Source organism: Prionailurus bengalensis, chromosome E4 (assembly GCF_016509475.1).
Source record: "Prionailurus bengalensis isolate Pbe53 chromosome E4, Fcat_Pben_1.1_paternal_pri, whole genome shotgun sequence".
Classification (NCBI taxonomy): Eukaryota; Metazoa; Chordata; class Mammalia; order Carnivora; family Felidae; genus Prionailurus; species Prionailurus bengalensis.
Window position 1 is genome coordinate 41,239,542 of NC_057360.1, and position 24,018 is coordinate 41,263,559.

The 24,018-nt window shown below is 47.6% G+C and overlaps 2 protein-coding genes across 4 annotated transcripts; both read right to left on the reverse strand.

Moving 5' to 3' along the window:
- Positions 1-267: 267 nt before the first annotated feature.
- On the reverse strand, positions 268-14,792 carry ADIPOR1 (adiponectin receptor 1). Of its 3 annotated transcripts, XM_043568166.1 has the most exons (9): positions 14,667-14,778; positions 11,647-11,713; positions 8,248-8,483; positions 6,458-6,574; positions 5,272-5,443; positions 4,609-4,795; positions 3,138-3,325; positions 1,461-1,654; positions 268-1,146 (listed from the first exon to the last, which is right to left on the reverse strand). In XM_043568166.1, exons 3-9 carry the CDS (start codon positions 8,386-8,388, stop codon positions 1,018-1,020), a joined length of 1,128 nt encoding a protein of 375 aa, XP_043424101.1. In that variant the 5' UTR covers positions 8,389-8,483; positions 11,647-11,713; positions 14,667-14,778; the 3' UTR covers positions 268-1,017. The 3 variants fall into 3 exon arrangements, with proteins under 3 accessions (XP_043424101.1, XP_043424100.1, XP_043424099.1); XM_043568165.1 differs by lacking the exon at positions 11,647-11,713 and having other exon boundaries at positions 14,252-14,792; XM_043568164.1 differs by lacking the exon at positions 11,647-11,713 and having other exon boundaries at positions 14,667-14,779.
- Positions 14,793-17,757: 2,965 nt separating this feature from the next.
- LOC122475596 (NADH-cytochrome b5 reductase 1) lies at positions 17,758-23,125 on the reverse strand. The gene is made up of 9 exons (XM_043567534.1): positions 23,011-23,125; positions 22,551-22,700; positions 22,360-22,432; positions 21,803-21,909; positions 21,455-21,584; positions 20,680-20,763; positions 19,506-19,591; positions 18,935-19,034; positions 17,758-18,586 (listed from the first exon to the last, which is right to left on the reverse strand). Exons 1-9 carry the CDS (start codon positions 23,023-23,025, stop codon positions 18,414-18,416), a joined length of 918 nt encoding a protein of 305 aa, XP_043423469.1. The 5' UTR covers positions 23,026-23,125; the 3' UTR covers positions 17,758-18,413.
- Between the last annotated feature and the right edge of the window lie 893 nt (positions 23,126-24,018).

The following is a 24,018-nucleotide window of genomic DNA, read 5'->3' on the forward strand; positions in this document are numbered from 1 at the left end:
CCTAGCACCTTTCAGAATCTTCTAATCATTGAACACTACTACAGCAAACCAAACTCTGTAGTGAAACTTCCGTGTGGTAAGTAGAAAAAAAATAAAGCTGTATTGACGAGCTGATGCTAGGAATCCAATTAGACGCATTCATTGGCTCGCAGGTGCCTGTCAATCAATTGCCTGTGATTCACATTTGTATCTCAGCAGAATCTGAAACTATTTAACTGGTTTTCATCCTTTGGAGTTGTGTACAAATAGTTGAGACCACACATGTCAGATCTTTGAATGCCAAATGTCTTCTGTACTTTCTTTTATTATCATCATAGTCTTTGCATCAAGATACATAGCAATGATAGCAGGTTTCTTTTTAAAGCTTAGTATTAAATATTAAATATCTTTCCCCATTTTAATTTTACATTACTCTGCCAAGAAAAAAACAAAATTAAAAGTCAAGTTACTCGAAGCCTGGACACACTTCCATGATTAGCCGGGCTATGTAAAAGTTGGTGGCTGTGTTCTTCCTGCTGTAAAAGCAGATCCAGGCCCTAGAAAGATGGGACCAGGTTCTAATTGTTTTTGAAAAGTGTGCTACAAAAATGGATGGCCTGTTATAAGCCAGGATACAAAGTAAGGATGGGGGTAAGGAAGGGACATTTTCCTCCAGAAACAGGATTTCTGAAGAGTCCCAGTCCATCATTTTTTCCCAAAATGGCTGGAGGAGGGGTAAAATCTCAACATGAGCTTCAAAGTCCTGTCTCTGTGAGGGGACGGTAGTTGCTTTGCCAACGAGGGGGACTGCTGAGGCGGGGCATGTCTGAGTCGGACCATCCCTACCCTCCTCAGCTAGGGAAATGGAGAGTCTGTTGCCCAGTGGGTGTGAAAGTGGGCTGAAGCTTGGTTGGTACTGAATTCTCTACGAGGTTTCTTCTAGAAACAGACAACTCGGACTCTTCCTCTCACATCAGCAAAGAAGTTATTTTTAAAAGCACTTGGGAAGTTCCTCCTCCGCCCCTCAGGTGGGAAGGCTCAGAGAAGGGAGTCATCAGTACAGCCCCCCTCCAGGCCGTAACGGAATTCTTGAAGGTTGGAGACCCCGTAGAAGTGGACAAAGGCTGCTGCCACCACCAGGACGTGGAAAATCTGATGAGACTGGAACTGCAAGCATAACAAGAGAAGAGCCTTTAGGACAGTGGCAAGGAGAGATTAGGCGTAAGTAGCAGAAAGCAGTCTCCTCCTTGAAAACATTTTTTTTTGGTATCATAAAAGTGGTATTTGCGTTGCAGAAAAATTTTAAAAATCTTATCGGCGATATGTCAAAATGGTAGCCTCGGTTATTTCCCTGCCACGTAAATATATGCACCCCCAAACACTACCCGGTCTGCGTGTCTCTCACCGCCTTTTACTCAGACCTTTCACTGTGGCTGCTCTCACTCACCATCACAGGCCCTTCTGGAAGAGTCATCTCTTACCCATATGTCAAATTTTCCAGGAAAGAAGCGCTCGGGAATTCGAGCAGCATAAAGGCCAGCTCCGGTGATGTACATCACAGCCATGAGGAAGAACCAGCCCATCTGGCCCACTGTGGTGGCCTTGACAAAGCCCTCAGCAATAGTAAAGTGCATGGTGGGCACAACACCGCTCAAGCCAAGTCCCAGGAACACCCCTGAATAAAGCAGAGAGACGACTGTCAAGCAAGGAAGCATCCACTACACGGAAGGCACTGTTGTCTTTCTCCGGAATTCAGATGTGTAGTATGACAATTACCTATCCTCCATGTTTAGGAAATTGAGCCCCTTGATGGATAACAGCAGACATTTCGTCAATATCCAGAATGGGAAGAAGGCTGTGTAAGTGCTAACATCGCTATTACCTTGTAAGGAGCACCAAGAGCAACTATCCCCCGTTCTTTACTATTTGTTAAGAAATGTGAAGCCTTACCAAAAAAAAAAGGGGGGGGGGGAGAGCGAGAGAGAGCAAAGGCCATATCTATCAAAGCCCTCTGATGGCTGACTCAGACACAGAGCCTAAATGGCAAGGCTTCAGGCAGATGGCTTGCAAGTCAGAGGGAAGTTGGGCACGTTTTCCATTAAGATCATAAAAGATTTAAGTAACAGAACTCTGACCTCCTGGGTAGACAGACACGCCCAGATCGGAAGTTGTCAAGGCTGCAGGGACACACGAGTAGGTTAAGAGGAAGGGAAGAATGGGTGTTTGTCTCCACACCACCACGCTAAACATAACTGGAGGGCAGGGACGACCTTCTGCGTTTCTGTGGATGCCCTTGTTAAAGCACGGTGCCTTATTCTTTAACTTCTTTAACTTATTCTTTTAACTGAAGGTTAAAACACAGCAGACATGAAGTCCAAAGGGCCTAAAGACTAGCGGCAACTTGTGTGTTGCTTCCAGAATAAAGCTTAAAAGGGGGGTCCAGATGAGCCAACACAAAGATGTGTATGCTGATGGCTGCTACAGACGTTGTGACCAGTGTTTACGCTCAAGGTACTTTTTCGTTCACCAAACCCAGTCTTCCATTCCCTTAGGAAAAATAACTCCAGGTGTTTGAATTTTAATCCCTGGGTTTGAGTGCTTAGGACTCAGGTCATTAAAATGACCATGCTCTGTGCATCTTTTAGCTTTCTGAAACCAAATTTAAGAGTAGTCATTTTTGGGGCGCCTGGGTGGCGCAGTCGGTTAGGTGTCCGACTTCAGCCAGGTCACGATCTCGCGGTCCGTGAGTTCGAGCCCCGCGTCAGGCTCTGGGCTGATAGCTCAGAGCCTGGAGCCTGTTTCCGATTCTGTGTCTCCCTCTCTCTCTGCCCCTCTCCTGTTCATGCTCTGTCTCTCTCTGTCCAAAAAATAAATAAACGTTGAAAAAAAAAATTGAAAAAAAAAAAGAGTAGTCATTTTTATACTTGCAGTGGATTGATCAACTTGGTGACCAGGTGTCCTGTTAGCTAGCATGCCCCTGAAATAGTCTGAAACATGGGGGAGAACTGAACTTTGAAAATCCACGGTGTTTTGAAAGTTAAACACAAGTCCGGGTTCAGCTGGGCTCCCCAAACTGCAAACCACAGGGCCCAGGGTTGAGCCTATTAGGGCCCAAGGCCCAAATACAAATGAGGTTTACACTAGGGCTTCCTACCCACCTGCTCTTGTCTGCCGGTGCTTAGGAGTGGCAAACCGGTCCCACTGTGCCACAATGATGGCAGAGATGCCCAGGACACAGACGATGGAGAGGTAGATGAGCCGTGGCTGTGGGGAGCAGTAGAAGGAGTAATAGAGCCAGGGGACAAAGCTCCCCATAATCAGTAGAGCAATCCCTGAATAATCCAGTCTAAAAAAGAGCCACAAAAATGAAATGAATCAGTGGGAGAAAGGAAGACATCCTATGGCTTGTTTAACTGGTTCTTTCTGTTCACCTGCTCCCAGATCTGACCATTCTGTCTCCCTCATTTCCCATACAATCCCATACATACATTTCCCATACGATCCTATATCCTGGATCCAAACACCCACCAGGTCAAGCACGTCTGTTTTGCAATGGAAAAGTTTCTGCGAACCCCTGATCAATCCCTTCCCTCAGTTGTGGGCAGCCATATCTCCCCCTAGTGGATCCTTCGATTTAGGAGTTCTGTCACGATTCCCTGATTCCCAGCTTTCCATTCACAAAGGGCTCTGAATGCCCTCCCTTCAGTTCTGATTAAGTTGAGTTCCTAAAACAAAACCCTTAAAGTGGGAGCATTCTTAAGAGGTACTGTTTTGACTTAGTCGACTTTTTTAACGATAAAAATGTATTCCTGTTACCAGTGTTACAGGAAAAACAAAACAACCCACCATCACCACCAAAACCACCACCACCACCACCACCAAGCAAATAAACAGAACTCCGGGGGGCGCCTGGGTGGCTCAGTCGGTTGAGGGTCCAACTTCGGCTCAGGTCATGATCTCGGGGGTTCGTGAGTTCAAGCCCCGTGTCGCGGGCTCTGTGCTGACAGCTCAGAGCCCGGAGCCTGCTTGGGATTCTGTGCCTCCCTCTCTCTCTGCCTTTCCCCCGCTCACGCTCTGTCTCTCTCTGTCTCTCAAAAATGAATAAACATTGAAAAAAAATTAAAAACACAAAAACAACAAACAGAACTCCGGGCGCAGCGTGGGGGAATATGAAAAGCATTAGATGAGGGGCATCTGGGGCTGCCAGAGTGCCTGGGCAGCACAGATAAGCTTAACTTGACTGGTGGGTAGGAACGCTGGCAGAATGAAGCATGGAACACTGCCACACCCTGCCGGGCCAACAGGAAGGCCAGATAGTCCTGGGCACATGCTCGAAGAGCAGTCCACTGGCACCCCAAGTTTACAAAAGGACAGCGCTGCACGGTAAAAAATATGTTCCACACTCGGGTTCTATCAGTTGCGGAGGCTGTGGGGCATTTTTCCATGAAGGATTTAAGAGAAAAACTGTACCACCCTACTATGCCCACAAAATAGAAAGCCTTTCCCCTGGCCCGTCAATCAGGGAACCTTCGGGAGTTATTGGCGTTTCCACTACCCAGTCAGCCCTCCAGTCACAAGACGTTGACAGGCGCACGTGGTCTTTTCCCTCCTGACGTTCTTTCAACTCACTTGGAAAAAGTCCGAGAGACTTTCTCTGAATGACAATAGACGGTGTGAAAGAGCCAGGAGAAGCTGAGACAGAGCACTGCACCCAGAAAGAACATCCCAAAAACCACCTTCTCCTGTAGAGGGGCCATGAAGTACATATTTGGTCTGAGCATGGTCAAGATTCCCAAAAAGAGAAACAGCACAAAACCTGCAGGAGGGAAAAGAAAAAAAAAAAAAAAAAAAGCCTAAGGAAAAAGAGAGTACGTGCACTTTTGACAGTTGATGGCATTAAATCAGTACTAAAGCTACAAGGGTTGAGCTGTGGGAACCGCAGTCTAAAATTTCAGGAGGAAATGGCAACAGTCGTAGAAACCCTGACTAAAAGAGCATTTTTTTTTTTTTTTTTTTGGAAATACCAGCATTTTGTTTTGACAGCAGGAATTTATGACCTCGAAGGGTCTGCCTCCATCGAGGACAGTTCTGCCAGGGATCACGTGAGGACATCTAGTTCTAATTTCTTTTCCGGGTTCTAGGCCTTCGTCCTCTCGTCTCAGAGATCATGATCGAGGATCAATCCATCAGAACAGCTTTGCCCTTTTTCCTACCCATGGACAAAGGCTATACAATCCCTTGAGATTTGAGAAGACAAAAACAATGGGTATTTCCCCCACCCAGATCACTCACCAAGCAGATGGGTCCAGATGTTGCCAGTTTCTGTATGGATGCGGAAAATGCTCTTGAAGCAAGCCCGGAAGGAGGGCATCGGCGGTCTGTGGCCATGTAGCAGGTAGTCATTGTCCTTCAGCCAGTCGGGGAGTACGTCATATGGGATGACCCTCCAGCGTCCCTCCCAGACCTGGAATACATACACACTCTCTAAGAAGGGTCCCAAAGGAGGCCAGTCTTCCCAGGCACAAGGGGTGAAGGACAGCCAGTCTAGGAGAATGTCCAGCATGCTTTGGGTGGTCCTAGGTAACAGGGAATCAGCCAAGACAGAGTGTCAATGAGGCTATCACAGCACTGTGTATCTCGACCAATTTTTGTTAACGCCTTTGTTCTTCGTTCTGTTAGTTTACCTGGATGTGCTTTAGATTAAGCGTATCTCAATCTTTAAAATTTCAAAATTAATACAGTGAGTGAAAACAAAGAAATAGAAATGAAATATATGGTTTCAAAAAACATACTTTTTTTGCCCTCCTCTGCTCCTCTACTCCAGGGGATTCTGGTTGACCCCTGCTCGATCCTTTCCCCCCAGGACATTCTAAGTCCTCCCTAGGTTGAGACTGTGTCTTTTTAGAGCAGTGATTCTTAACCCAGGGCACATGGACAATGGACAGAATCCAGGGAGTGGATGGAAATTTGGATGGGAAGAAATTATTTTTATTTTCACTCACCTCTAACTGAAATCTAACGTTTCTTTCAATTATAAATGTGAACAACAAAGCCCAGTAGTTCTAGACCTTTTGACTGTCACCCACAGAAATCATAGATATTTTCATACATTAGCTTTGCAGATACCAAAATATTGTTATTCCTCACCGCTTAGAAATTATAAATTTAAATAAAATACGTTATCATTTTCCATGAATGCATATTTAATGTGTTCGTAAAGGAGGCCCACATGAAAATTTTAAGTTTTAAAAATTAAAAAATTCTGATGACTGCCAAAGGGATCCATGGCCAAAAAAAAAAAAAAAAAAAGAAGCTAAGAACTTCTGTTTTAGAATATATTTTGAACAACGTCTAACATGGTAGGCAATACAGATTCAGGCATAAAAGTTCTTCGATCCAATGCACGTTTGCCAGCTGGGAGCATCCCCAGGAAGCCTGGTGTCCTTCTCCTTCCAGAACAGAACCCAGCGGGCTGTACCTTATACACAAACTCCTCCATCTTCTCCATGGCATGGTGGGCTTGCAGGGGAAGTGTCAGTACCCGCACTTCCTCCTCCTCTTCCTGGGGCACTGGGCATGCTTGCTCTTCTTCAGCCTGTAGGGGAAAAAAAAAAAAAAGCCCAAAACCCCCAAAAACAATCCTAAGAGTCATCTCATAAATGGTGCCATTCCAGATCAGAAAGATCCAGAGAAACCCAAGTTGAACGCTTTCTGCCTAGCTTCTCTCCTATACATAGGGCCTTGCGGCTTTTTTCTCTAAGAACATGACAGTGAGTTTATAACACTACAGTTCAAGCTTTATTAATACTTGGTACAGGCTGGGGTGGATGCTCAATTCAGCAGGCAGGAGACAGACTGACGGGGGCTGACATCAAAGCGATATCGGATTGGCACGTCAGTCCTACCTGTTCTTTAGGTCGGGACAGCCCGTCCTTACCTCTTGGACAGTGGTTCTCAACTGTCCCCCATTTCCCAAATGTTTCTCTCTTCCAGACCACTGAATTCTCAAAACAATGGAAAAGACAGAGTTGCAGAGATTCCCTTAACAATTTAAATCTGTTCCTAGTTCCCTGTGCACTGACTCTGGGGATTATATCATGACGGAAACTTTGTATTCCTAGCAGCTCCCAGAGGTATCAGGGCCTCCAAACTTGGTTCTGTAGAAAGCAGCAGCACTGAGTCCCGTACCCCAAGGAACCTTGACATAAAACTTGCACACGGGTGAGCACTCCCCTATCAGGGAGAGAGACTCTTCTCTCAGTCCCAAGGCTCCAAACCATGGAGATGGAAAGCCTGGAGGTTCAGCTCCTTCTCTGGGCTATTCTCTTTCTCTCTCCTGTTGATGGGCCCTGGGAAACAAATGGTCCCTCTTAAACTTTGTGATGTAGATTCCTGTTTGCCTACCCCAATGTCCATTCTCTCTCTCTTCCTCAGTAAAAAGGTCCTTGGTTTTACGCAGGGTGGCAATGTTACTGTGATTTTACTCAGGCCGAGTGAAGAGGTCTAAAGTCCAGTGCAGCTGAATAGAATGATGTAACTAAGTTCTGGCCTATGGGCTGTAAATGGAAGTGTTGTGAGGTACTTCCAGAAAGGGTGGGCCCTTCTCCTTTTTCCCCTTACTCACTTTTGAGAGTAGTGAGCAAGAGAGCGAGCAAGGGAGGGGCAGAGAGAGAAGGAGATAGAGAATCCCAAGCAGGCTCCGCGTGGTCAGCGCAGAGCCCTATGTGGGGCTTGAACTCACTACTGTGAGATCACGACCTGAGCCGAAATCAAGAATCGGACGCTTACCCGACTGAGCCACCCAGGCGCCCCCTTCGCCCTTCCTCTTTTGTAGTGGCTCGTAGGTGGATGTGATGGGTAACATTAAGAATGAAGGAGGAGTGGGGCACCTGGGTGGCTCAGTCGGTTGGGCGTCCGACTTTGGCTCAGGTCATGATCTCACGGTTCGTGGGTTCGAGCCCCGCATCGGGCTCTGTGCTGACAGCTCAGAGCCTGGAGCCTGCTTCAGATTCTGTGCCTCCCTCTCTCTCTGCCCCAACCCACTCGCATTCTGTCTCTGTCTCTCTCAAAAATAAATAAACATTAAAAAAATAATAAAGAAAAAAAAGATACGGATAATACAGTATGATAAGGACTGGGATAGAGATACTCCCAGGGTGCTAGGGTTCCGCCTTTGGGGAGAGAGGGGAGATCGTGAAACAGTGGAGACTGACACAGGCCTAATGAGAGGTTCTGATCAAAAGAATGACTCCTGGGACGACAACTTACTTTGGTTGGGTTGGCAATGACCCGTTTGCCCTTCTCTTCTAGCAGGGGTCCCAGTTCAGCCAGCTCCACCGTGTCCGTTTCCCTGTTACTGGCAGGAGCCCCATTGCCCTGTGCCACCACAGATCCTTTGTGAGAAGACATCTGGCTGGTACCTCAATCCCCTGCAGCTTCAGCTTGGGGATAGGTTGGGGTCTCTCAGCCCCAGGGGGGCAGAGATCTCCCTGTGGTGGTAAACACTAAAAGCAAACACAAACATGAAGGGTATTGAGAATTGATTCCTCTTACAGTTTCGTATCCGCGAGTCGACACCGAGTAAGACACAGCTAATCCACGCACATCCTGTCTCCAATTCCGAAGGCCAGTTCACTGCTAAATTCAAATCCATTCCTTGTTCTCCCTCTTTAATATTAGTCTTTACTCAGAACTTCACTAATCTGACAGATAAGGTTGAAAATGTAACATCTGGTTGCTTGTCTTCAAAGGATCTGTGGTTATGGTACCAAACTGTCACCAAGAAAATCAGCTACTCACCTGCAACCCCCTCCCACAAGTGTGGAGCCCATTTAGTGAGGAGAGTCTAGCCGACCATTCCCAAAGCTATTCTGCCCAAGAAACACTTGGTTCTGAGAATGAGGAGCAAAAATACGAAGCCAGCCCCTGGCTGTAATTACAGTTGGCCCTTGAACAACACGGGTTTGAACTGCATGGGTCCACTTATATGCAGATTTTCCTCAGTACATATGTATACAGTAATGTGAATGTAAATATATTTTCTCTTCCTCATGATTGTCTTACTATCATTTTCTTTTTTCCAGCTTACTATATCGCAAGAATACAGCATATACTACATGTAACATACAAAATATGTGTTAATCAACTGTTTATATTATTGGTAAGACTTCTGGTCAACAGTAGGCTATTAGTAGTTAACTTGTGGGGAAGTCAAAAGTTATTATGTGGATTTTCAACTGTGCAGGGGTCAGTGCCCCTAACCTCTGTGTTGTTCAAGGGTCATCTATACTTCAAGACCACCCAAGCCGTAGAAATAAATTAAATGCCAACTGAACTCAGTTGGGCTTTATCTACAAATGCTCTGACAAACGTGCCTTGCATGCAGAAGGAACTTGGTTGAGAGCTAGAGGCCCGGGGGTTAATTTCTCTGCGATGTCTACTAATGCCATTGTAGGATTATAGCCTGGGTTCGACGTTTGTATAACAAGCTTTCATCACAATCTCTCCTTAAAGCAAGCAATAACTTACCTGGAAGCAGGAAGTTGAAGACAAGGAGGCAGCCCCAGCCTTGCCCTTTGCCACACACATACCAAACAACCGGCTCAGCAAGAGCTTGTCCCCACCACCACTGCTCATCATCTAAGCGCCACTCAAATTAGTCTTTCAGAAACTAGAGACAGGCACACAAATCCTTAACCAGAGAAACCTAGAACTCAGTTTTCTAGGAAAAACTTCAAACACTTGAGGTTCTCCTGAGTTGGACTTCAGGGAGTAGTCTTTCAATCAGGCCTCAGGGAGATGAAAATATGAAAATGATATCGAAAAAGAGAGGAAAAGTGCCCAAAGATGTCTGTCATCTTGTAAATTACTAGTCGAACCCCTCCCCCCACAACAAAGGAGTTTATTACTCCTAGCAATAGTAATGACCAGCATATTCGCATTTTTATGCACTGGTTATCCAAACCCAATAACCACAGGGCCAAACAATACCTGCACAGGGAGTGGGCTGCACTACCAGAGAGGAAATTTAAGCTTAGGGAATCCAACCCTTTTATAATAGGCAGTAATCACCACTGCTTGTGAGAGAGACACTGTATCTATCTCCCACCGCTGTTCACTATATAAACATCTTTGATATCTTTTTTTTGTTTCAAGTTTTTATTTAAATCCCGTCTGTGTGTGTGTGTGTGTGTGTGTGTGTGTGTGTGTGTGTATGGTGTGTGTTTTTAAACATCTTTGATATCTGTACCAGTTCTCTTTTCATCCAAGACCGATTACAGTTCCTTCTCGGGGATTACAATTGGATATATGTAGTCAGATGAGGGCAGTCCTCAGGTTTCAAAAGTCATGCTATGCTCAACTCACAAGCACAGCTGACAGCGACAGGCAAGTCGAGTTCAAGAGAGCAAACAGTAACTCACTGTACAGCAGACCTTTGTATGGTGTCAACACATAGACAGTTTTTCTTCCGTGAAATGCGCAAGATTCTGACAAGACAGACGCCAGCCCGCAGCCATAGCCAACAACTGAGCCCAAGGTGAACAGGAAACCGAAGGCCCCTGAAAACCTCAGGAAATAGGCAATCCACATAAGAAACACTGGGAAATCTTTTTCAATAGGTTGACCGCAAAACATATTTCCTCAGAGTGAATAAAGAGCTTTCCTCAGAAATAATTTATACAAGAGGAAAAAAAAAGTTTTGGGCCCTTTGGAGAGGTCCGAATAGGGGAATACACTTAGCTTAAAACACTGCTACCAGCACTTTAGAGGCAGGCCACCAAGGCTAAATAAATGAATGAATGAATGAATAAATGAATAAAGAAAATACTCAGGTTCTGTGATATGTACCCTTGATTTTGGTCAGAACCTATACAGTATTTCAAAATGAATGAATGAATAGGGCAGCATTCTAGTTGGCAAGCATATGACTTATTAGCTTCTTGTCATTAGCTAAGGGTTTATGTACTTTTTCTTGTGCTTGTGGGGCTTTCTCCTTTTCCTCAGAGTAAGCCAATACATATTCACTGAATATGAATACAATATTCACTGAATATTTAACAAATATATTTAGCACTAGCACCCTAAGGTATTCTAAGGTACTGTGCAAAATACCCAGTTGAACAAGTGTCTTCAAAGAGCCTTTAATCAGATGGCACAAGGTCATTTGTGACACGTACAAAATCAGCGATACAATTTCACTGTTCCAGGAGGGCAGCGGAGGGAGAGAACACATAACCTAGGATGGCCACACACTAAATTCAGTTATTTCAAATGCTGTGTAACTATTTCACTTGAGGCAATGAGAATAACATAGGCAAACGTTTAAGTTGGGCAGTTAGGGTGAGAGACCCAGTGCAGACTCCAGCTTGATATTCATTTTCTCATTTGATCTGCAAAGTTTTATACCCTCAAGTCTAATGTTCTCCTAGGATGATCTCTGTCTCTTGGCCATCATTAGTCTTTTCGCTTTCAGTCCAAATCACTCTCTGTTAATTCTTCTGATTTCCCTCTAGCTCCTCTGTCACTAGCTCCTCCACCTCCCCTCAGCGTTGTCTTCTAGGCCCCGAGTCACTAAACATAACAGACATCCTAGTTAACTCACAAACCAGCCATCAGCTGCAACTCATCATACAAGATACGGCATCATGCATCATGTAAAGTACATACAATGGAGGTCAATGGAGATCACATCATCATAGTGAGCAAAGTCCATTGTCCGGTTTGGTCTTGTAAACTGTAGCAACACAGAGACAGGAAAGGGAGAGATAGGGATCGGAGGTCTGGCAAGAGAGGAGAGCAAATAACACTAGGACCTGGAAATATAACTTCTGATAGGGTGACCACTCACGAACAACTGGGGATGGTTACAAGCAAGTGTTTTTGTCTCTATTGTATAAAACCAGCACAAACCCTTAAGGTCTCAGGGCTGATTCTGAGAACACTCAGGAGCATCAAATATACTTCAGCTTTCTGCCAGCTTTCTACATCCTTATGTATTTTAGAGGAAATACATTTCCCCTCAAACTCGCCACACCCAATATAGCAAATTATAACTGGGCCTAACTCCACTGAGTGCATTTTTGATGGGATTTCGTCAATTCAAGCTAATAAAATCTTTACCACTAAGCCTTCCAACTGGATAAACCTATGATATTAGAGAATAAAGCTGTGGAGGCAGGGAGGTGTTTGTGCTCCTATAAATAAGATAATCCTGTGCCACACTTGGGAAAGAACTGATTCTTAATCACCGGCCAGTTCTAGCTACAGTTTGTATCCCTCACAGTTGCTGGAGACATTTATTCTGTGAGCCAGTTCTGTGAACCAGTTTCCCTCCTTCCCTGGAGTCAAAGGCATAAAGCTTCTTCTGGGAATTTTTAATCTAGAGTCCCCGGACCCTTAGAAATTCTGTGGCTAGGCATGGGTAGGCTCTATCTATGTCTGCCCGACTCTATTGTTCTAAAGCAAGATTAGTCTAGCAGTCAAGTCAAAGAACACAGCCATCTTCTCGATGCACGCCTCTGTTAGAGGTGGTTTCACAACTGCTGGGGGAAAAATGAGTCAAGGCCAAGGCCTATGTTTGAAAATCACCAAATTGCAGTAATGGTGCCTTGGCTTTCTCACGGGATGCTAAGTGTCACTGACTTAGAGTCTGAAGTGGAACATCACAATCTAACTTCCTTTGTAGCTCTTCTCCAGCTAGCCCAACAGAAGGAGTCTTTTTGATCCCAAACAGAGACAGAGAACCTTTTTCAAATGCCATAACAAACAAACAAAAAAAAAAGTACACAGGCTTATGGAGTTGTATGCCAGTCCCTGTTTTGAATACCTGGCTTTCAGATACATGGTCGATACAGTTATACATCACAGCAGTCACTTTACAAGGTGTACCTCAGAAGCCCCAACCTAGATGCATGCCTAAAAGTCAATCAGTCGGAACTGGTTTGCCTACAGGGCACGTTCAAGGATCCTTTCAATCTAAGATAACTACAAACTTTATAAACATTAATCATGCCAACGTTTCTGAACAGGAAAAGGGGATTAACTTTGAGCACAGTGAGAGGAACAAACTCCGGTGGGCAACATTAGAGATAAACGGACATTAAGGGAAAAATGTAATGACTTTGATGAGTATCCGTACTAGGAAAAAAACAAACAAAAACAAACACCATAATTAATAAAGCTTCTGGGTTTAAGGATGACTGTTTAGTTCACCAGTGTGATTACAGGTAGATGGGACAGGATAATATAGCAAGAGTGTTAAAGAGGGTGGCTTTATAGTATAGGAGTCAAAGGAAATTTCCTAGGCAAACAGAGAACGAACTTAACTGGCCTAGAAAGAAGCACAAACTCTATTCTTTCTCCATCTGATAATATCTACTGATTATTTACAATGTTCATGGCACTGTGGCTACAGAGATAAGGCAAAGGAGCATTAGAGGCCTAACATGGTTGCTGACCTCTATTTTGAGAGGGGGCAATAATTTTTGTTTTCTACTAACATCCCTACAAGGCCAAACGTCAGTAAATGCTGGAGGAGAAGTTCAGAAGAAAAGTTCAACTTTAGTTGGAACGATCAGGAAAGGTTTTGTGGAAGATTTTAAGGAAGTATCTTGATAGGTAAAGATGGGACTAGTGGCCATTCCAGAAGCACACCTGGTATGAACCAAAGCAGGCTTGAAAGAACATAGTGCCCAGGGCAGTGAATAATCCATTTTTCTATAAGGGAATCTTCCAAAGGCAAAATGAGGCCAGACTGAAAAAACTGAAGATAGCCTAAAAGCCTACTTAAGGTGGTACACTTTACCCATTCGCAATGGCGAGCCTAGTGATCTTTTACTACTTGTAGGCAGAGTGGTCATTTATTTTTTAAATCCCTTCAGAATCATGTAAATTTTTTGGCCACTGAGAACAGAAGGCTTTCAGATTCTACTCGGCAATTAGGTATATTCTGTGGAGGTCTACCTTAAAACCAAAGCTTTGAAGACCTAAAATCTCAAACATGAGATGGCATACATCGATGTGAGATTTCTGAGATAATAAAATTCCGTTTTCCCCCAGTTTGGATTTTGCTCACATTTCAGCTCTTAGGATTACCTTAAATAAAGGTAAATTGTCCACTAATCTCCCTTTCTCTCCCAAGTCGAGGTGGGGACACTGTTACGGTTCGATCTGCCAAGGACTTGTGGTCGAGGACCCTGGGGCTGCCCCTGCCACCAAAGGCTGAGAGAGGTGGTTCTGCGACCCAAGCCCGCACCCCCCACTCCCCACTTGCCTGGCGCAGCGGCCTTGGGAGCCGGCTTAGCTCTGGCCTGGCCCGTCTCGATACAGGGCCGGAATCCAGACGTCTCGACCTCCCACCGGGGCTGGGAAGACTCGGCACTCACCAGCACTGTGGCAGTCGGGAGAAAGTCGGAGGACGAGCAGCCCACCCGCCCTTAAATTGTAGTGGAGGCCGCCTCGGAGGCGGCGCGAAGTGGGAGGGGCCGGAAATGTTTACAACCCCGACCGCAGAGTAGCCGGGAGGCGCGGCCGGCTCCTGGGTGGGGGTCTCGAGACCCTTGGGGCTTCTGGGCAAGTCAGTCCCAAGGGCTGTCCCAGCCTCAGGCCTGCGCCGAGGCTCCCGGGGGTTCCTGAGCTGCGGCCGATCCCCGCACACCCGCTCGCCGCAGCAGCCGGGGGGAACTTACGGCCGGCAGGCGGGCTCTGCTGGGGGCCGCGATCCCCGGCGCTACATCCCGCGGCGCTGGAGGCGGCCTGCGGCCGAGCGGCCCCGGATCTTCAGCGCCTTCCCCGCGCCGGAAGGGGCGCGCGACCACTCGGCGTCACCTCCGTGGCCGCGTCACCTCCTCTCGGGTGCTCCCTCCTCCTCCTGACAGGCATTCCTCCCGCAGTTCCAATCACAGGCCCGGTCCCCTCGGCCACGCCTCCCGCTCGCGGGGTGCCGCCCCATCCGACCTGGCCCCGCCCCCTACGCGGCAGGCCCCACCTGCGAGGCCCTGTTTCCCGCGGCAGGCCCCGCCCCCTCGCTCCGCTCCAATCGTGAACTCCTCCTCTAAAAGGACCACACCTCCAAGTCACTAACTGGAGCACGTGATAGAGAAGGAATTTCAGGGAATTAGACCGAGCCCTGCGAAGGAATGCCAAATTCCCTACCGTGCACCTTGTTCACTAAATTGGGAAAGTCCCTCCACTTCATCTGTTACCAATGCCAGTCATTTTATTTCCGAAAACACTTAATTCCTTCTTCAATTTCATGGTCCCTCCCTCCAATCCACAAATATTTATTGAAGCGCTTATCATGTGCTAGCACTGGGCTGGACTTAATTTTGGTTAGTTATTTCTGTTTGGAAACAGAGGAATTGTTTCTAAATAGTCTTGCTTGACGGCTCCCTGCTCCAGCTCCGTGTTCTCATATTGCAGCCAGAGTGGTGGCGCCAGAATGCTTGTCGGGAGACTATTGGATGGTGCAGCCCTCATCCGAATCACAGAACGCAGAAACTTTGAGGAACTGTAAGTCAGTTCTTTCAATTCTCCCAAGGATAGTACATAGCTGGTGCTATTCTAGATGCTGAGAGAGAAGGTAATTTATTATAACCTTACATGGATGCCTAAAGCCAGTGGGATGAAATCTTTCAGTGCTGGTAAAGGCATGGGCTCAGGAGTCGGATAGAACCAAGTTTCGGGCCCTGACCAGCTTATGATCTTTAGAATGTTACTGAACCCCTCCAAATAAGAATGATCTCATTTGGAAAATGGCAATAAAATAGTGCTATTTCAGGGGCGCCTGGCTGGCTCAGTCAGTGGAGCACACAACTCTTGATCTCTGGGTTGTGAGTTCAAGCCCCACATTGGCTGTAGAGATTACTTAAAAAAAAAAAAATCTTAAAAACATAGTGCTATGTCACTGGCTCTTGGATAGGATTAAACAAGATAATTTATGGAGGCTCTTAGTGTGATTCCTGGCAAAAGGTGAATGCTTCATGAATGTTAGCTATGTGTTGCCCACTGTATAAAACCTCAGAAACTTCCGTTGTTCACAGGATTTTTTTTTAAGTTTATTTATTTTGGAGGGAGAGAGAATCCAAAGCAGGCTCCATGCTCTCAGCACAGAGCCTGACAAGGGGCTTGATACCACCAATCATGAGACCAGGAGCTGAGCTGAAGTCCAGAGCCAGCCGTCCCCACAGCATTGAGTTTTAAATCTCTTCCTGGTAGTGTTACAAAGGCCTTTCTCAGCTGGCTCTCACCTACTCTCGGAACTCTTCCTCCTCTATTTTCCTTCTGGCATTTAGGCCTCAAAGAACTTCTCCTAGTTCTCCAAATGTGAACTTCTCTTTCATTCCTCCAGCCTTTTTCAAATGCTGATCCTTCTGCTAGATTGCCCTTCCCCCCCCCATTCTCTGCTGCAAGATCCAAGCAATTTACAATGCTCAGTTCTGGGTTTGCCTTTGGACTGAGACAATCCTAGGTTCACATTCTGGCTCTGCCAGCCACTGACCGACTTTGACTTTTGGCAAATCCTTAATCTTAGACTCACAGGATTATCATAAGGATTAAATTATATAGACGAGTACTTTGCACAGTATCTGTTACATGGCTAACTCAAAAATGTCTCTCTTTCTTCTCTGAATCTTTTCCAAAACCTTCCCATCTGCACCTTGTATCTCTGCTATTAATCACACTGCACACAGTGTTATAATTGTTTATCACTTGCCTATCTTACTCTAGACTGAGTTCTTTGGGGATTGAAGACCAGTGTTGGTCATAATTGTGTCCTCAGGAACGAGCACAGTGCTTAGAAGGTGGCAGGTCCTTAGAATACATCCTGTTTGTATGTCGAATGAATGAGGCAGAAACCCATGTAAGACAAGAAATGGTGAGCTTCTGTGTGGGAAATGCTCTTTGCTGCACTGCTTCACTATTTGAGCCTAATAATTAATCCCTGTGCAAGATCTTTCTTTTTGGAGGTGAGGTGGCCAGGTGTATCTCACAGAGAACAGTGGCATACACATACGAGTTGATCGAGAAATGTTTGATGGAATACTCGTAACAATTTATTGACAACTCTGCTGTATGGAGGGGTGAATTCTGGGGGTCCCACAAGCCTTTCTTTTGGGGCCCCAGGGAAAGCAACACATAGTTCCATGCAGAGAAGCAGTGCCGACCTTCTTCTTGAGGCCATTTCATTGTTCTATTCCAATGGGACTAACAAAGAAGATCGGAAGAAGCTGCCCTAGTCCAAATCTGGGAGAAGTGGGTGGATTGTCAGAGCAGAGGAGAAGGGCAGTTAGGACAGATGGGCCTGGGGGTGGCCAAGCCTATCCAGGCACCAACAAGTCTGGCTGGGGCTGGTGATATCAGGTTACTTTTTAAAGGGGAAAAGCTTCTCATCCAAACAGAAAGACAATACTTTCATTTGTTTGCCAGGTACCCTGAAGGGTAAGTTTGGCGAAGGGAGGGCCAAGAGAAAGAAGGGAAAGAGTGGCCAAACCAAGGGACCACTGCGATCATACCTGGGCTCAAAAAGCATCCCCTCTAACTTCGGTTCTCCTCCCCCTCCCTTAGGAGCCTCCAGGGAGAAGTTGAGCTCCTGCCTCTGCTGAGACAGCTGTTAAGTGATCACTGAGTGTGTGGCCAGGTCAAATTTCAGCACATGGTACCACTGCTCAAAGGTTCTCTGGAAGACCTGGGAGGAATTCTGTGCTGGGAAATCCTTCCTCCCCAGATTCGCAGACATGAAAAGCCTTAGGAACAAGGACCCCAGACACAACAACCCCGTAGGTTTAACACGGGAGCCTTAGCCCCATTTATTTACATAGCCAGAGGTCTCTGCCACAAGCAGCAGTCTTAGACGGTGGGTAGCCATTTCCTTCCAGCCTGGGCAGGGGCTGGGAAAGACAGACACACAAATACATATTTCAGATTCCCTTCTCTGATGTCTGAAGAAATCATTTTCTCCTTTCCTCCAATCTTGAGGAGACCACCTCTGTGAGGCTGCTCAACTTGCGCTCACTAACACACACACAGAATCTGCTGTGGGTTAAGCACCGAATATTAAGTAAAACCCATTACATAGATTGTTCCTTTCATCACAGACACAGAGTGTGATGCTATCAAGGAACTAGTCAGTACAAGCAGCGAAGGTACATGCTTCCTTCTTTCTGACCCATGGAAGAGATGTCTCCACGGGCCTGACCTGGACCTTCTATCACAGGGAGATTTGGGGGGCTCTTTCAGGGAACGACTCAGCTTTAGCCCTCTTCCATGGCTACAAGGATGTCATTCCTGCAGGTATCCTCCAGATTTCAGCTCCAGAGTAAGACAAAAAGGCTGACACTGCCAGGAAAGGAACCTAGGGCTTATAGCACTTGAGTACTGGCTGAGGACAGTTGCAAGGAACAGGACCAGGGACACAGGCCCACAGAGCAGGAAGCTCAGTAGGTGAATCGCATCTTTTGTGAGTAGCCCAGTTTGTCCAAGTTGGGATGGCAGGCCAGCTGCACCATGGGGGGTGGCCCGCAGAGCAGCAGCAGCACACCATCCCCTGGGGCGGGCAGGTGTTCCCGGATCATGTCAGCAGTCACAAACCCCTTGCTGTAGGCCCAATCTGCAGTATAGAGGAGAAGAGAGAGCAGACATTCCAGACCAGACCCGAGCTGACAAAGGGCGGAGTACCATGAGGCGGGGAGGAGGGGGAGCCCCGGAGAGCCTCCAGAGAAGGTCTCAAGTTGTAGCAGCAGCTAGATGGGGAGACTCAGCCTGCTTCAGCTTCACAGCCATGCCTGCCACCCACCCGGAAAACAGGAACCAGAAGGAAAGGGCCCAGGAGATCACCATGTCTGTTGCACTCACACTTGGGAGTGTGGCAGTACCAGGAAGGGTTTGTTTCACTGAAATCAGAACCCCCAGTGCGGGAAGGCCCTGATTTGGAGGTGTCCAGGAACGGGGAGGGTACCTTCTGGGGGGTGATCCAGAGTGAACCAGAGCTTAAAGCGACTGGGATATCGGGCCTGTAGTTCCTCCAGCTCGTCCCGCAAGATTATGTCCTTTTCAGTCTGAAATGAACGGGGAAGCAAAGATTCTAGGAACCTCATGAGGCCCGTGTACAAAAAGTTCGCCGCTCTGACAACTTTCCAACCGGGACAAAATCAGAGAGCCAAAGTTCTAGGGAATAATCAGGGCTTTTAGAGAGTTAGCGTGAGGCAAAGAGAGGGGAACGGCCTTTATTTACACAGTATGGAGGAATAAAGATGAAATATTTCACAAAGGAAACCCAAGGAGCAACTTTTTAGGCTTAGGACTCGGTTCCTTAAATGTGTCCTTTTCATGTTTCCTTGGGGGCCAGGGAAGGAATTTGGCCCCATGCTCTGTCCTCCTTGCGGTAGTAGAGGGTCCTCTACCTTGCAGGGGGGACCTTGGACAAAGGCTACAACAGGCTCTGGACTAGCTCTGCCTGCCGGTGCCGCATCTCTCAGGCTGCCTGCACAAGAGCTTTAAGGACCCAGGTGTGAGAAAAGTAAACCAACCTGGTTGGCAAAAAGCAGAGAGCACTGGGTCGGATCTTCAGGGTCCTTCAGGATGGCCCGAATCAGCTGCAGCATTGGGGTGATTCCTGCAAAAAGGCAGCCCACCATGAGACAGGATGGCCGCAGACCCTCCCCTGTCCCAGCTCCTGAGCTGACCAACCACTCATCTTAATTCTTTCTACCCATTCACCACCCCGCTCCATTTTTCCTTTAGTATCCCGATCCTCGAATCCTCTCCTGTGTCCTGGAGCACTGACATTCCTGGACAGAGATCCCCTTGACCCCACATTCAACATCATGTCTGGTAGGTGCACTGTGGTCATGCTCCATATTCACATAAGATCATACAGTTAACAAACGGAGGGTTGATGGGGGTGGGAGGGAGGGGAGGGGAGGTGATGGGCATTGAAGAGGGCATCTTTTGGGATGAGCACTGGGTGTTGTATGGAAACCAATTTGACAATAAATTTCATATATTAAAAAAAAAATAAGATCATACGGTTGAAATCCTTCTAAGGAACCAATCTAAGACCCTTCCTCTGAAAGTCTGTTGGAGGCTTGGACTCAAATGTCACAGATAACTGTAAGTACCTACTGATTCAGTGATGAGGGTTCTGGAACACTGGACTTGAGGGTTAAGTGCACGTGCTTTGGAAGTGGACAGAGTTAGAAACTAACCCTACCTCTGGTCATTACTGTTTACCCTGTGGAAACCCTTCAACTTCTCGCAACCTCCATTTTTTTCATCTGTAAAAGGGGAAGACTAATATCTACTTCATAGATACACACATAAAGTGACTAGCATAGTGTCTAATATCTAGAAATGTTCACTGTTTGTTCTTTCTCTTCCTTCTTGCCTATCCTATTTCTAGCTGCTTCTCCATTCTCACCTAAAAATTATTAGATTCATTCCATTTGAGGTCTTAGGAGAACCCACATGATTTATTTCTCTCATTCTATTAGTTAAAAAAAAAAAAATTCCTTATTTATTTATTTTTTGGTTTCTACCTGATTATGATTTTGTTTTCCAGATATCAGGGAGTTCTAAGCATCACCAGGAATCCCCCGACTAACAGCTTGGCTATGATTACCAAACCTTCTGAGGGTCACTTGGGCGTTTTCATGGCAACAACCAATAATGGTGGGAGAGAATGGCCCCTCAAGTGATATACACCTGTTCCGCCGGCAATCATTCCCAGTTTCTTCGCCACTTGGGGTTCTGGCGGAGATTTTTTGTTGGGCTGAATGCTAAAATTCCCTGAAAAGTCAAGTTAAGAGAGGGTGGAAGAAAAAAGTCAATATGGGGGACTAAGAAAACAAATATAGAACTGAAGATGTGTCCCAGGCCGGTTTAGCAGCTGCAATGAAATCTGATCCTGGAGCTTGGGTGGAGGTTTGAGTTGAGCCAGCCTTGACAATGATACACTTGAGGGACAATGGGGCCAGGACTATCCGTCCCATATTATTAAGTACCAGTCAGTTTAGGGCCACACAGTGAGTCATTAGCTGCCTCTGGCAGACCGTCACTCCCTGGTGAGGGAGACAGGCAGGGGGCCAGGTGTGAATCTATTTTCCCAAGTGGCACAGAGCAGCTCCAGAGGCTTGCTAATGCGCACAGCTGTTCCCATGGGCAGGGATGAAAGCTGTGTCTGGCTATCTAAACTGCTCAACTTGAGAAGCGTTCGGGGGAGGGAAAGAGAGACATAGGTTTGCTTTTGGCATCTCCACAGCAGTCATGGCTGGTGAGCTCCAGTGGGTAGGGAGCCGATCCCTGTGGCAAACGGAACTGAGAAATATGCCTTTCCAAAATATCAGCGCTATGTTTAAAGGGCAGGTCTGGCCCTTGCCCACGTACTCACGTACATGCACAAGCACGGCCACAGTGTGCCAAGTGGACTACACGTACTGGAGAAGTGGGAGATAGGCTCAGGGAGAAGAGGGGCCGTTACCTTTCCCAGTGTAAGTGAGCAAACCACTTGGCCCTCGAAATTCCACCACATCCCCAATCTTCAGGCTGTTTAGGTACTGAGACATCTTCCCTCCCTCAGGAAATTTGGGGTGCACACCCTTCAGGTACACCTGGTAAGACAGAATGGAAAACACTTTATCTGGAATGTCACTGGCTTCTGAGCTGAAGCTACAGCAGGAACTACGCATGTGCTATCGTCCCCAGTCTACATACTTTCTTCATATGCCCTAAGGACACATGTCTCCTGCTATCAAACAAATCTTGGAAGTTTACAAATTCCAGAAAGAGAGGGATAAGGTGCTCCTGGGGTTCCTTCCTACCCACTTACCTTAATGACAAGATCCACGTAGCCTTGGTCCTCGTCACTGGTGACAGGAGTATATGGCCTGATGACCAGGCTGCCATCGATCCGGGCAGAGAGGTAGACATGTTTGCCTGGGGACCATGTGTAGAGCTACATAAGGGCTGCTGGTGGATGTGTAGCCTTCCTGTCACCTTTCAAAATACTCAAGGAGTTTTGAGAACAAGGATGTCTTGCTTCCTAGAGTGGTTCCAATGAGATAGCAGGCAGGGAGGGCCCCTTAGGGCCCTCAGAAGCCCCCATTGGAGAAACGCTTGTCAACTACTGCCAGGACCTTAGCAGTAGCAGGAGAATTGAGGGTCTGGGCAATGAGGAAAAAATAAATGTTTGCTCAGGGGGAAATACAAACAAATCCTGCAGGGAGGAGGAAGAACTAGTGAGTGTCAACGATGTCTAGGGGCACAGAAGCCACACCCTGAAGGGGCCCAGTGGTCAGTGATACCTCGCCAATCCAAGCTGGGTAGGGAAGGGGAATCACCCTCTTAGGATACCAGGGAAAGGAGCCCACTCCACACTTTCCTTACCCACAGGCAGCCCCAGAACGTGGTGGGCGGTGGGCAGGGCAAAGCGGAACCTCTTGGTGTTGTGGCTCACAGTCTGGAGGATGGACGACACACACGTTTCACCAGGCAGGTCTGGTGCTGCAAAGTGCTTTGGGGCATCCCAACCACAGTGGATGGTGCCTCCTCTACCCGGGCTTTCCTCTACAACTTACCGTCTTGTCTAGCAGTCGCAGCAGGTACTTCTCATTGGGGTCCAGGAGAGTGACCTTTGGCCGGCGGGACTTTCGAACCAAGTACGAGCCCAGAGCCAGGCCAAGCACAGTCAGCAGCCCCACCCCCAGGGAGGCCAGCAGGACTGGGCTCTGTGGGTAGAGAAGGCAGCGTGACCATCAGGCTGGGGAAGAAGCCGGGGAGTGGGTGGTGACTGTCCCATATGACCAGCCGCCCCAGGGATGGCTTTCCCGAGCTCCAGCGAGAGAGCTTTTCACGGCCAGAAAGGTAACCGGGGAAGGGTCCCAAGCCCGACTGTGCGGTACCGGGACCCCGGATTCCAGGGCAGGTGTAGAGCCCTGCGGAGCGGGGTCGGCGGCGAGAGCCCCAGGTCCGGAGCTGAGTGTCCAGAACGAGATGGGGCGGAGTCCCCTGGTGCAGGACGCGGAGCAAGGGTCTCACCGGTTGGAAGCCCATGACCGTGCACCTCGTCCTCCACCGCCAGGCCCGCGGACGGATCCCACAATGCGCCGCGGGGCGGGCAGGAGGCGGGGCGGGCAGGAGGCGGGGCGGGCAGGAGGCGGGGCGGGCAGGAGGCGGGGCGGGCAGGAGGCGGGGCGGGCAGGAGGCGGGGCGGGCAGGAGGCGGGGCGGGCAGGAGGCGGGGCCTGGCGAGGGTGGGGCTGGCGGGCTGAGTGGCTCTGCGCCCCACCCCTTTGCTCTCAGACTTGGTGGCTAAGGGCCCCAGGAACCTCCGGACTGATCCAAGATCCTTGAAGACCGCAGCTCCAGCCCTCCTTCCCCTCCCCAGCCTCCTATTCCCGCCACTTCGATCCGCTTACCCCGAACAAGAGGGGAGTCCTGTCAAATGTAGAACCACACCAAGTTGGGGGACTAGAAATCTGAGTCTGGAATACTAAACAGAAGGCTATCTGACATTGAGCCAGTTGAGCAGGAAAGGCTGAAATTAATCATTTTAGAGTCACCTTAGTTTTTCAACAGGCTGAACTGCAACAGTATTGAACAGTCTGGCGGGGTCTTCTTTAGGAATGAGGAGTGTGGCATGGCAACTTCATTTCCCGGTCCCATTTGGTTTTGCATACAGCACCAGGCCTTCGGTACCACTCAGTAGCTTCCTATGGGTCCAAATCAAGCTTCTTGTCCTGATCTGGGTTCTCCTACCCTCAGGGTCAAAGACCTGGGCTTTGGAGGCAGACTGTACAGAATAAGAATCTTGCCTCCAGCACTTACTGGCTCTGTGACCTTAACTTTTCTGCAATTCCTCATCTATAAATGGATATATATTATCTTGTGTCTAGTCCATAGGGGTGTTGTGAGGCTTAAATGAGATGTGTAATGTGCCTAGTGTACTGTCTGTCAGAGCAAAATACTCGATAGATGTCAGCGACTATAATGGCTCAGAAGATAGCGCCAACAGTTAGGGTTTTAGAACTGAGCTCTGTTGGCAGCA

Excerpts from the sequence above, each read along its gene's own strand:
- ADIPOR1 (XM_043568165.1), bottom strand. The coding sequence starts at position 8,388 with ATGTCTTCTCACAAAGGATCTGTGGTGGCACAGGGCAATGGGGCTCCT. Across the intron at positions 6,575-8,247 it reads TCATTGCCAACCCAACCAAA|GCTGAAGAAGAGCAAGCATG; the intron begins GTAAGTTGTCGT and ends TTTCCCCTACAG. Across the intron at positions 1,147-1,460 it reads CTGGAAAATTTGACATATGG|TTCCAGTCTCATCAGATTTT; the intron begins GTAAGAGATGAC and ends TTATGCTTGCAG.
- LOC122475596 (XM_043567534.1), bottom strand. Across the intron at positions 22,433-22,550 it reads TGCGACTGCTAGACAAGACG|ACTGTGAGCCACAACACCAA; the intron begins GTAAGTTGTAGA and ends TCCATCCTCCAG. Across the intron at positions 20,764-21,454 it reads GCTCACTTACACTGGGAAAG|GGAATTTTAGCATTCAGCCC; the intron begins GTAACGGCCCCT and ends TTGACTTTTCAG.